The 13,405-nt window shown below is 50.5% G+C and overlaps 1 protein-coding gene across 1 annotated transcript; it reads right to left on the reverse strand.

Annotated features, from left to right (window-relative positions):
* Positions 1-1,678: 1,678 nt before the first annotated feature.
* Positions 1,679-10,799, reverse strand: SLC31A2 (solute carrier family 31 member 2). Its single transcript, XM_059411038.1, has 4 exons — positions 10,691-10,799; positions 6,312-6,378; positions 4,026-4,212; positions 1,679-3,074 (listed from the first exon to the last, which is right to left on the reverse strand). Exons 2-4 carry the CDS (start codon positions 6,376-6,378, stop codon positions 2,906-2,908), a joined length of 423 nt encoding a protein of 140 aa, XP_059267021.1. The 5' UTR covers positions 10,691-10,799; the 3' UTR covers positions 1,679-2,905.
* Between the last annotated feature and the right edge of the window lie 2,606 nt (positions 10,800-13,405).

Below are 13,405 nucleotides of genomic sequence, written 5' to 3' on the forward strand. Positions count from 1 at the left end.
CAGGAGGTGGGAGGAGGGTCCCTCTGTTGCGGTGTCTCTCATCATGACACCTGATTGATTCCTCACTTTGAGAGCGGCTTCCCTTCCCTCTGGACTCGAGGCCAGGCCGAATGCAGAGAAGAGTAGTGAGAAAACATCTGTGGTTATTTTACTTATTTCAGGATTTTCCAAAGACCATGCAACCAGTCTTCAAGAGAAGGAGAATAATTTTAATAAAAATATCCCCTGGTTTAAAATGTCTATAAGAGAGAATCCTGGATACTGATGGCCCAACCCCATCCCTTGTGAAGGCAGATCCTTTGTGAGCCTGTGTGCTGGAAGTGGGGCTGGGAGGCGGTCAGAACCACTGTTGGCTGGACTTTGTTGTTGAACACTTTACACACTCTCATTTCCAGCAGCCCTTGCAGAAGACACTTACCCCCTCTGATAGAGAGACTGAGGCTTAGAGAGTTCAATTAACTTGGCCAAGATTATACAGCTAGGAAGCAGGACTATGAGAATTCAGATCCTGGCCAGCCTATTCTGGAGCCTGGGCTCTTGTCCACCATGGGGCATCCATCACTGGGCTGGGGGAAGAAGGGCAGTGGTGCTCATCAAAATCCAGGCTCTGGGCCTCAGCCCACATCTCCTGAAACAGAATCTCTCCCCTGTTGTGGTAAAACCTAGCCCCGGCCTCTCAGCCCCCACTGTCTGCGTTCACGGCCTCGGCCAGTTACCTGGTGAGCCCCACGCTCAGCTGTGCTGAGGAGCAGACCCAGGCCAGCCTGCTTGGCGCCGTGGCCCAGCTCTGCCACTCGTGAACTGGGTGACGATTTAACTTCTTTGTGCCTCAGCTGCCTCTTCTCTAAAACCAGGACAAAGAGTTTCTGCTGGGTTGTGAGGGTTAAATGAGTTAATATTGTGAGGTGCTTAGAACACTGCCTGGCACATAAAAAGCACTAGACACGTGTCAAATTAAAACAAACAAACTTCAGGTAGAGAAAGTGCTACATTCTATGACTTGGCCATGAAGAATGTTGAAATGCGTAGTCTAACCAGCTCTAGAGCAGACATTTTTTAAAAAACCCTCACAAATATTACCAGCGTTATCAAACTGAGAGCTTGCCGACAAGCCGTGGAAGTGCTCCTGGTAGCAGTGCTCCCGGGGAGGGAGGCTTAGCTGCTCAGTACCTGGAAGTGGATCCTCAAGGCTCCATCAGCAAGACCGCGCTGGACCCCGGAAATTTTACCGCCCACCCCCTTCGTGACATGGAGCTGCTGAGCTGGGGGGTTGCACTGGTCAATACTGAAGGGGTCACATACTTTGTTATGGTTCTCATTGCAAATTTTAAAAAAAGTGGTTTCTATGTAGTTTTTGCTACTGCCCTCAGGGGGAGAAGATGATTTGCAGCCCACATGATAGCTAGTTGTTTTTCTCACACCAGGCAGTGCCTAGTCGGGATGTGGTGTGTGAACGTGAGAATGACTCTGGGGGAGGCAAGGTCATCGGGGGTCTGCCTGACGGCACAGCATTCCAGGGCTGGCTACCCAGAGCACAGAGCTGTCTTCTAGCAGATGGACAGACCCTGTCCTTGGACAACCCCACAGCCAGCACTACCAGCTGCATTCGCCCCCCTCAGCTCCTGCAGTGGCTTCGGGGTGGCATGTGCTTGCTGTCTGAGCAGAAACACAAGAATGGTCACAGACTTTAAAAATAGTATTTATTAAAACATCTATCTCTTTTTTAATTTCTGAAGCTTAAAACCATCTTTCCTCTAGCCCTTGAGGTACTTGAGCACAGACATTCCAGTATCCAGCCGTGATGTTCCCTCCCTGGGTCTCATGTTTGCTTCTCTGTCAAGCGAACCGTCTGGAGAGTCCCACCTAACTCTATGTGTAATGCTTTGGTTTGACTGCTTCCTGCATCGTCAGCTGACACTCCCTGTGGCTTAACTGTGTTTGCCCACCAGATGTGATGAGTGAGCAGTAAGTTCGAACTTGAGAACACGAAATACTGAATATTCAGTGTAGTTCTCTGTTCTGCATCAAAGCAGGAGCAGGAAGGGAGCACTGGGGTCCTGAGAAGCACCCCCGGGACCCTCAAGCCATTAGATTGCCTTCCTCCCGCAGGCAGTGCTGTCTGATGGGAGCAGCTCACCGTGCAGCGGATAGGTCAGGAGCCTTGGGAATAGTCTCGCTTCTCTGCTTTGAATCTGCTGTCATGCCCCCAAGAAAGAGAAACAGTTCCTAGCAGATGCTGCTATATCCATCAGGAATCTGATGAAGTCACTTCACTGAAAATTTTGGATTCATGTGCAAAACTGCGAACCAGGAGTTTAGTGGGAAAAAATGAAAAATCTCAGTTTGTCACCGTGATCCGCAGAACAGACCATCTTTATGTGCCCCAGAGGCAGAAAGGTGAGACAAAGGAGCCAGCTTGGTCTCCGTCCCTCAAATACAGAAGAAGTCAGGAAGTCTAGTGGTAGGTGCTCCTCTTTATAAGGCACAAATCATGAGGGCAGAAGGTATGCAGCTTCTGTGGCCTTCATCACCCAGAACCCCTCTCCCTGTCTTGAAGATCTTTGGAAATTCTTAATCTTGAGTCAGAGAGGTAAGTCCTCACGGGCTCAGCAACCCTGCCCCCAGGTTCTGGTCTCTTCATTCTCCGTCAGGTCACAGCAGCATTATTAAGGCACAAAACGCCCATGCCTGGGCCCCGTCCAGGCTGGCTGAGGGCAGAGGTAGCTGCAGGGGCCTCTGAACTCTGGGCAACAAGTGCTGGCTTCGGCAGAACATGTCCAGGAGCTGGGAGTGTGGTGAGGAACAGCCATCAGAAGAAATGGGAGACACAGGGCTGGAAGCTCAGCATCTGCAGGAGGGGGCCATAGCTCGCTCCGGCCCCTAGTGCCTGCAGAGCCCTCGCCAGCTAAACCATGCTGAGAAGCGGGTAGGCCAGGTAGTAGCCCACAGCAGAGCCAAGGATCACGCCGAAGAAGATCCACGTGTTGTACGACATGACAGCCAGCATCATGAAGTAGCCTATGACCACCTGAACAACATGGATTAGAGACTGGCCGAAGTGACAGAAAAACCACCTAGATGAAAAGAAGAGTCAAGTTAATGTTGATAATGAGCTGGTGTCAGGAATTAGAGCCTCTGGACCAGCTTATTTATATTTGTGTGCTGGACCCAGAAGAGACTTCTTTCTGAAGAGATACATGAGAAACCACTGCTAGGGGACAGGGGCTTGTACAAGGAGCCTTGGGTAATCACCTCTCTACTACATTCAGCTCTGAGCTTCCTAGCACCCAAGACAAAAAGGGAAAATGAGACATGTATCCTGTCATGTCTGATAAGGATAATACAAAATCATCAGTAAGGCAGGTAGGTTTTTCCTTCTGAATCTGCTGTGGGAGATTCCTTCTCAACCTACTAGCTCGGCCACTTACTTACTGTAGCTTAGCACAGATATCTTAACCTCTCTGAACTTAAAATTTCCTCATCAGTAAAGGAGGGATAAGAATACCTCCCTTGCAGGCTGGGTGTGAACAGCAGCGACACCCGTGTAAGGAAAGAGACACCCGTGTAAGGAAGCACCACTGGAGCTGGAGAGAGGGCCGACATGGGACCCCATGGCGCGGCCTTAGCAGACGGATGGGAAGGCGGGAAGTGAGAGCTGCTCTGCCAAGACTGGTCCGCGGCAGACAGCAAGCCTTACTATTTGTGTAGGAACAGCTGCAGATTCCAGCCTGGGTTTGGAAGCCTTAGTGACCTAAGAAAGGCTGCTGAGATCTGGATGGATGGATGCCCGTGTTGCTGGACTGAGGCCTGCACCAGAGTTCTGAGGATCTGAGCCTCCCGAGTGGCTGTTCGTAGAGCTCTGGCCCAGGCATCAAGAGACCCGAGCTCGAGCTCACCTCACTACTTATTCCCCGTAAGCACTCTGGCAAGTCCTTCCTCAGGCCTGTTTGCTTTAGCCCTCTGGGGCCAGCCTCTCTCAGGGTGAATGTGAGTATGCTGCCATGGCCCACAGCTGTGCCTGTTACCTGAGACGGGTTCTGCTGACCGGGGGTGAGTCTGAGCCAGAAGAATCCTGGTCTGTCTCCTCAGTGAGCTGGCTGGTGGGGATGGACAGGCTCACTGCGGCCTGGTAGAGCAGCTTGGCTTTGCCAACCTTGATGCTTTCATACAACACAGCCAGGAGCAGGACCACCACTACCGAAAGGGCCATGCCTGTCAAACAAAGCCGAGTTGCAGAGACGTGGCCAAGCACGCCCTGATCCCCTTCTGACAGCTTCCCCTAGGACCCGGGGCATGGAGCGGCAGCGCACCTCCACCTGGCCCCCCTGACTCCACTCCATCTCCCTCTCTCTGGCATCTTCCTCCTCAACCGCCTTGGGCTCAGAACTTCACTGTCTCTTTGCCCTCCAGCTCTTTCTGGGGAAGGATGGCCAGTTGGGGTACGGCTGTGAGATCAGGAAGAAAAGCCAGGTCTGAAAAGCCAGGGGCCGAGGGCCAAGAGGTCACACAGCACTGCCCCCAGTGGCAACCACTGCAGGTGGCACAAGTCTTTGTCAGGACTTCTTGTGGGGCAAAGAGCATGTACAGCAAGGTCCTGAGTAGGAATGTGTATAAAGAAAAGTCTGGAAGGAGGGAGATACAACAAAGGAGTTATAATTACTTCAGCAAACTAGGATATAAAGGATTTTTTCTTCTCACCTAATTTTCCGAAGTCAGTGCTGTGTGTATGCTTTTATAATAGTGGAAAACACCACTAAGTTATTTTACAGAAAACGTGAAGTGCTTACGAGAGCTGCTGTAAAATTAGCGGCCAATTGCTACTTCTCTTTTACAAGACAAGGAGGGATACTAAATACGCCAGCTATAGTTATTTTATTGGGCTCCCAGGAGGAAATCATCTACAAAAGATGCAGGTGATATTTTAAAATACAAAATTACATGTAATTACATGCACATGGTATGGATTTAACTGGGACCAAAGGGGATACAGTGAAAGGTAAGTCTTCTTCCCAGCCCAGTCCCTAAAAGCCCAGTCCTCTCCCCGGAGCCTTTTCCTCTGCAGCTCTCCAGGGATACCCACTGTAGGCATCGACCTGTGTATGTGCTTCCACGTCTGACGTCATCCAAGTACACCTCGCAGAGAGGTTCCCCTCCCTGCACACAGATCTGCCTTATTTCTGTGGCATCACAGTATCTGTGATACAGTCTATTGTCCAAGGGTGGCCACCTCACCCCACCGCACCCCACATGCTCTTCTTATAGTGTCAGCACCCCTGCCGTCAAGGTCCACGGCCCCTTCCCTTTAGGCTGAGAAGACCTTTGTGACTTCCTCACCCAGGCAAGATGGAAGTGAGGCTCTGTGACTTCCAAGGCTAAGGTCTTAAAAATCCCATGCACTGCCATCTCGTTTTCTTGACACACTCGCTCCTGGAACCCAGCTGCCCTGCCACAGGGAAGCCCAGGCCCTAGGAGACGCCCCATGTTGTGGTGTTCCGCCGGCAACCCCCCCCAGCCAGAGGTCCTCGCTGACAACCAGCAGCAACCGGGAGACACAAGTGTGAGGAAGCCTTCAGGAGGACTCCAGTTCCAGCCATTGTCTGACCACAGCTGCGTGACAGGCTGTGAGTGGGGACCGCTTAGCCGAGCCCAGTTAACCCAGAACCTTGAGAAGGAATGCTGCAGTGACTGGGCTTACGGGGTGGTAGGGGCTGGTGACCCGCTGTAGGGATGACCGTGATTTATCTCATCATTACCTGCAGGCCTGGGAACTTGGGCCATTTCCCATCTACTTTTTAAGATACAGTTACTTAAGTTGAAACAACTACGTCATGAATTTGCGCCCAGCTCTGCCTTTTCTAGTCAAAGCAATACTGTTCTCTTGCAAACTGGTGCCTCATTTGAGGTCCAGCCAGCAGCAGCTGTTCTGGACTTCTGAGCTGGTGCTGGACATGGTAGGAGGTAGGTGCTAGGTGGGTGCTAAGAGGCAACAGGAGGCCTTGATCAAGCTCTGGCTCTGATGCTTACTCGCTATGTGACCCTCTTCCCTCTTTGAGCTTCAGTTCCTTCTCGTGTCATAGAGGCAAAGGCTGTATCCTTGGCCTCTCTCTGGGCCTTGTGACAATCAGTGAGATAATGGAGCCTTTTGTGACGTGCTTGGAATTATAAATGCCAATTTCCTGCTCAGTGCTTATGAAAGAGGAGTCAAGCTCATCTGAATGTCCACGGAGGGTAGCGCTAAAGGGAACCAGGCTCTCCACGGCCCAGAGCTACAAGGCTTTCCGAGCTACAAGGCTAGGCTTCCCCACTCTTACCTGCAGGACTGTGGACACTCCAGAAATCAAACAGAAGCACCACCTCATTGGAGAAGATGAAATGCATCTGAAAGAAAAGGGAATTTGCATTGCTCAAGGCAGTAAGAGTCCTGGTCCCTAATGCTCTCCAACAGCCTCCCCTAAAGGCCCAGAGGAACGAGGTCGCTGGTCTTAAGTGCTGGAAGGGCCACTAGTCATCAGGACCAACTGAGGCCAGACAGGGCAGAGACTTACCCAAGGTCCTACAGTAGGTCAGCAGCAGAGCTATCATTGAGATGGCCCTACTCGAGGTGGACGTGAGATACGGGTGGTAACACACAGGTCAGTGTCCTCAGGTCATGCTGAGATGTCCCCACTGGGGCCCCAGTCATTCTGTTCCGGCCATGTGTATCATGGTGAGGCAAGCGGCTGCAGTCCCCATGCGACTCCACATCTGTCTACTCATTCATTAAACATTTGCTGACCCCATTCTTTGCCCAGCATTCTGGACAAAGTTTAACGTCTCTGCCCTTGATGAGCTCCCAGACTTACGGAAAGAACAAAGGTAGACGTACAGACCACGCCACAAGCATCTGAATGCCCCTCTCAAAGAGCGCCTTAACCCGCCCGTGTTCGGGGTGGCATCAATCGCTTCTTGTACATTACCCCATTTCACAACTGTCTTCTGTGTGACAGGGATGGTCAGGCCCATCACATAGAAGAGAAAACTGAAGACACTAGACTCAGAAGGGTTAAATCATTTGCTGAAGGTCACAAAGCTAGTAAGTTGGCAGAGCTTGGATTCAAAGCTGGGTCCAGCTGGATGCCAGAGTGCTGTGCATTCCAGGATACTAGGCTGTCTCCTGCTTGCCAAGAAAGGAGGACAAGAAGCCGGGTGGCAATCCTCAGGACCCACTCCAGGCTTAATGACTGTGTTTGGCAAGATTCAAGCCGGAGGGATGAATATTAGGTCACTGTCCTGGGGTGGGGAAAGAAAGGTCCCCTCTCATCACTGGGTAAGTAGGACCCGGGTCGGCAACAGCGGCTCCGCCCTCCAGCGGAGGAGATCTGGGCAAGTGGGGTCGGGTGACAGAAGCCTTGGCCTTCTAAGGCAGGTATTAGATTCCCCAAATGTCAGACCCAGAGTGTCCTTCGGAAGTATTTATTTATTTTATTTTTTTTATTGTGGTACAACTGACGTGTAACTTTATATTAATTTCGAGTGTAAACCCGATTCGATATTTGTACATATCGTGAAATGATCACCACATTTAAGACTGGATAATATCCATCACCACACAAAGTCACGATTTTTTTTTCTTGTGATAAGAACTTTTAAGACCTACTCTCTCAGCAGCTCTCAAACATACAATACAAGGGGACCCTGGGTGGCTCAGTGGGTTAAAGCCTCTGCCTTCAGCTCAGGTCATGATCCCAGGGTCTTGGGGTCAAGCCCTGCGAGAGCCTGCCTCAGCCCCCTCCTCTGCCTGCCTCTCTGCCTACTTGTGATCTCTGTCTGTCAAATAAATAAATAAATAATCTTAAAAAAAAATACAATACAGTAGTTTTTTTTTTAAAGATTTTATTTATTTGACAGAGATCACAAGTAGGCAGAGAGGCAGGCAGAGAGAGAGAGGAGGAAGCAGGCTCCCCGCTGAGCGGAGAGCCCGACGTGGGACTCGAACCCAGGACCCTGAGATCATGACCTGAGCCGAAGGCAGCGGCTTAACCTACTGAGCCACCCAGGCGCCCATACAATACAGTAGCATTAACTATAGTCACCAGGCTGGGCAGCACATCCCTGGGACATATAATTTTCTCAGAGGCTTTAGTCCCCTGGCTTTCAGTCTTTCTTTCTCCCTTTCTTTCCTTTCTCCCTCCCTCCCTCTCTTTCTTTCTTTGTTTTCCCTTGGTCAGGGATTACCAGCAAATAAAATCTTCCTTGTAACTCCACCAGATAAAACCAGGGCACTGAGTGAAGAGGGGTGAGCACTCCGAACTCCGCGGAAACTCAGTGTTAAACACTGATCTAGTCCAACTTGGCCCCTCTCTGTCCCCATTTCATTCCCGGGTGGGGAAAATGAGTCCCAACAGGGGAAGGGATTTGCCCAAGACCTCCTAAGAAGAAAATGGAAATCTAGGCAGTCATTTAAAAATCATGTGGAAGAATTAAAGGGTGCCTGGGGGGGCTCAATAGTTAAGCATTTGCCTTCTGCTCAGGTTGTGATCCCAGGGTCCTGGGGTCGAGCCCCACATTGGGCTCCCTGCTCAGCGGGAAGCCTGCTTCTTCCTCTCCCACTCCCCCTGCTTGTATTCCCTCTCTCACTGCCTCTCTCTCTCTATCAAATAAATAAATAAAATCTTTTTAAAAAAATCATGTAGAAGAATTATAAAATAAAAACAGCTTCTTACTCCCCCAATGTGAGGGAGGTACTTGTTTAACGTAAAAGCTGAAACAGTACCAAAAAGAAAGTAGAAATTATTTTGAGTCCTACTATCCAGAGACGCCCCTTGTTATGATTTCAAAAAGCATGTTTGTCAATATGGCAAAATGTTCGCGAAAGGCGGACATGCGAAAACAAGTCCAAATCATCCTGTGAAAAACTCCATTTACACTGGAGTTCCGCTCATTCAGCTTCAGTAGAAGCCTCGAGCACCACCTCTGCAGTGGGGAAGGTGGCAGGCGTTGCACCATGCCCCTTCTCGGAGCTCACTTAATAAAGCAACTGGCATGACTGGAATGTCCCCAACGGCTAGTTAATCAGAGAAGTTCCCTAACTGGCTTCCTTCGATCATCCTTGGGCCTGGGCCAGCTGTCTCAGGGGCCTCAAAGCTTTTGCTGTAGACTTGAGCACCCACAAAGCAATAAAAGTAATTCAGCTGACAAACACTGACTTTGGTTTTGCTAGGGGTATAGATGCTGGAGATATGGAGACGGATGAGACAAGTCCTTGGCCCTCGAGGGACAAACCATCTGTTATGGGAGAGGGAAGGGAACAGATCAGTACAACAGGGTGAATGCAGTCAGTGAGGAGGCACAGGGGAGGCCCCCTGCGGGTGCTAGGGAGGAAGGCCCCCCCGGGAGACATCTAACTGGGCCAAGAAGGCAGATGGCTAGGGCATCTTCTGAAGCAGGAGGAGCAGGAGGCAGCCAGAGTAAGACGGACAGTTTAGTATGTTCCAGGCTGGAAGCGCCCAGACAGTAGTTCCACCTGACTGGGGAGTGAGGAGTCCGGGAAGGACAAAGGCTCACCCACTCCGGCTTTTTCGCTGGAGAAAAATTCAAATCAGCACATCCCGACTTGGTGCTGCATTTAAACTAAAGGGCCCTGGATGCCTGGGTGGCTCCGTGGGTTAAGCCTCTGCCTTCAGCTCAGGTCCTGGTCTCAGGGTTCTGGGACTGAGCCCCACATTGGGCTTTCTGCGGGGAGCCTGTTTCCCTCTCTCTGCCTGCCTCTCTGCCTACTTATGATCTCTCTCTCTCTGTCAAATAAATAAATAAAATCTTTTTTAAAAAAATTAAAGGGCCCTGTGGTCAGGCACAGAGGCGGCAGCACCCTGCTTTTGTTTCTCCACTTAGGCAGAATCTCAGCCTCCAGCCCCAAGTCCAACTTATCTGCGCCTTCCTCAGGGCCCCACCCTGGGTAGGGAGGGGCTGTGGTGAAGAAGAGCGCAATCAGGGACTTGTTTTCTTCTTTATGTTTGCCTTTGAGGTTACTTAGACTTGAGAAGAGCTCTCTCATTAATAAACCCAGCAGGTCAGGGGGAGGTTAAGGTCCTTGTCCCGCACTTGCCTGGCTCAGGAACTTTTCACAAGCTCTTCCCATCTATTTCCCCTTTTAGAAGGCTAGCAGGTGGTGGGGGAGGACGTTTGACTAAATGACCAGTATTGGCTTCCTGTATCTTAAATTCTATGATAATCGTGGGGGTTATGATGATTTTTTTTAAAGACCAAAAGGAGTCTTGCAAGCTGTCATTCTCTCCACCCCGGTGAATTCTGCCGAAAAAGCCAGTTTGTGTAAAACGCGACTTCTACCCAAATGTAGGGAAGATGGAAAGCAGCTGGACCTGAGATTCAGACCACCAGCTTGCCAGGACAGGGAGCCGGCCCTGGGGCGTGCGCTCGGTGCGTGAAGTGCGCTGGGCTTTTCCTTCTGATGGGGGCCCCCCGAAATCTCTCCCAAGTCACTGCGTCCAGGGCAGGGGATGCCCCCCGCCAAGTCTGTCTTCACCCACCGCGCCCCCGCTGTTCGTCGGGGCCGGACTGACTGCCAGCAGGAGGCACGGATAAGGGCAAAAAAACACAGGCAAGCCACCGCCGGCTCCGCCTCCCGCGTCCCCTCAACCCTGCTCCCGTCCACCCTCCCCGCTTGGCCGCTGACGGTGGCCGCGAGACTTACCTTGGAGGTGAGCGCGCCGGGCGGGCGCAAGGACCGCTACCGCTCGCTGGGGACTCCTCGCTCCGAGTCCGTCTTGCCCCCGCCGCCGCGATCGCGATCTGGGCCGCGAGGTCACATGGTCGTGGCGAGGCAAGCGCGCGGGCACCTGGGAGTTGTGGTCCCCGCGCGTGGCTTCTCTCCCGGCGGCCTGGAGTGCACCCACCCGTATGGAGCCCGCGGCGCGCCAGCCTGAGCCCCAAGCGCAGCGCGGGCCACCTGCTGCGCTCCGTTCAGCCCCTTACCTTGTTTTGCACTTGACTTGTCTTTGCAACTATCCTTACAGAGTTTATTGCTCTTCTAATAAAACTCACGAAGCTTAACATGTTGAGTGGAAAAATTGTCAAGTCCAGTCTATGGACAAAATAGCAACAAATTAGGAGTAAATAAAATCATGCCCCTGGGGCTTTAATGTAGTCATTCTTTTCCTATCTTTCCCAATCTGATAAGCAAAAAGCATACACTGTTTTAATTTTAACTTGTATTTCTTGGGTTACTAGGGTGATAAGCTTTTTTCTTATTCTCTGTTAGTGTATTGTCTGTCCATTTCACCCACCTGGTTTTGGTGCCTGGACAGCGAGACTTTTCTGGTGGATAAGTGACCTTTAACAGTATTTCTTTTTTTAAATTTTATTTATTTATTTATTTATTTGACAGAAAGAGCACAAGCAGAAGGAGCAGCAGGCAGAGGGAGAGGGAGAAGCATGATCCCCACTGAGCCAGGAGCCCGATGTAGGACTCAGTCCAAGGACTCTGGGATCATGACCTGAGCTGAAGGCAGCTGCTTAATCTACTGAGCCATTCAGGTGTCCCTAACAGTATTTCATTTTTAATTATACTTAGTAACCCTTTGCTAGTCCTCCTGTGAGAAAAGGGAATCCTCAGAGAAACCTTACCAGAGACAGTACTAGGGGACTTGAGCCTGGAGTATGACCTCGGTTCAAATCCTGAGCTAGTCAAGTATTGGCTATGGGACCTCAGGCAAATGGTTTTATGCTTCTGAGCCTCAGTTTCCTGGTCAATAAAATGAAAATAACAACAGAATCTATGTCATAGGGGTGTTGTGAGGCTTAGACGAAGACATGTATGTTAAATTTTCAGCACAGAACCCTGCAGTGGGAGCTTGCTCAATAAGTGGTGGGCCTGTTCATCACCAGTGCAAATGCTTCCAGACGGGAAGCAGATTGGGAAAGGTCAAGACACTTGCTCAGAGTCACACAGCTTCTAAGAACCTCGATCTGAATGGTAGTGGGGGTTAGACGGATTTCAGGAATGGGAGCAGCCTCAGGGAGAGAATATGGGACTGAGATCATGAGGAGGTCTGGGAGAGAGGCACTGGCCCATGAAGGAAGCAGTGGGGAGAAGGGCTTATGGATATTCTTGAAGCATCTCGGCCCCAAGAGCTTGGGAGGGATTAGGTGATTTAGGTATAATCATCTGGGGAAGTAGGAGTAAGAAGACTTGACCTTCACATAAGCAGCCTCTCATGTGCTCCCTCACCCCCCCAACCCCCATCCTTCTATAGAAGTATTGACAACACAGCATCATTCATTTGACTGTTTTTGTTGGCTTTGTCACAATCTGATGACCTTCTCACTTAGTTCTAACTTCCTCATGTGTGTTATGCTTATCACACTTTAGCCCTTAAGTTCTTTTTTTTTTTTTTTAAGATTTTATTTATTTTATTTTATTTGACAGACAGAGATTACAAGCAGGCAGAGAGGCAGGCAGAGAGAGAGGGGAAGAAGCAGGCTCCCTGCTGAGCAAAGAGCCCGATGCGGGGCTCGATCCCAGGACCCTGGGATCATGACCTGAGCCGAAGGCAGAGGCTTTAACCCACTGAGCCACCCAGGCGCCCCTAGCCCTTAAGTTCTAAAATGCCCCCTTTTCCTTCTGAGCCATCAGAGACTCCCTTCGTCTGGCCTCCAGGCAGAGAATCTGGTGCCAGCCACAGAATCCCAACACATAAGATCACACCAGAATGGGCCAAGCCTCAGTCCATGGCAAGATTCTTTCCAGATTCTGTGTTTTGACAGTCCCCTCCTCCTGAGGGACAACAGAGTCCACCCTTGTTTTCCAGCACGTACCTAGAGCCCCTCGACAGAATCCTCAGTCAGGAAAGACGGTGCTGCCTTGGGCCTCACAGAGATCCACAACCAGCCCTTTAACTTTGGCACTCAGCTCAGCTGTGGTCTGTTGCTGGAGGGGAAGTCTAACTGGTCATTTCTCCTTCTGACACTCAATAGAGGAACTTGAAGTCTCATTCAAACAAACAAACAAACAAACAAAACCAAAGCAAAAACAACAACAACAACAAAAAAACTTGCATGCATAAAATATTATTCCTGCAGAATAACTGACCTTGGTGTGCAGCTTAGATTGTGTGATCTCAAGAATGCCACCATCCCTCCCTGGGCCCCACCGAGAGGTAGAATGGATGACCTCTAACAGTTCTGCCACATCCAATGATCTGCAGTTATGAATGAGCTTGAGGTCGGAAGCCTCACTTTATAGCTAAGTCTCTTTTTTTTTTTTTTTCTCAACACCCAGCATAGGGCTCAAACTCAGAACCCTGAGATCAAGCGATGCATACTCTACGAACTGAGCCAGCCAGGCGTCCCTACAGCCAGCTAGGACTTCTGTTTGTTTTTCCATGTTGCTCCATTCAGCTAGCCTCCT

Source organism: Mustela nigripes, chromosome 9 (assembly GCF_022355385.1).
Source record: "Mustela nigripes isolate SB6536 chromosome 9, MUSNIG.SB6536, whole genome shotgun sequence".
Lineage (NCBI taxonomy): Eukaryota > Metazoa > Chordata > Mammalia > Carnivora > Mustelidae > Mustela > Mustela nigripes.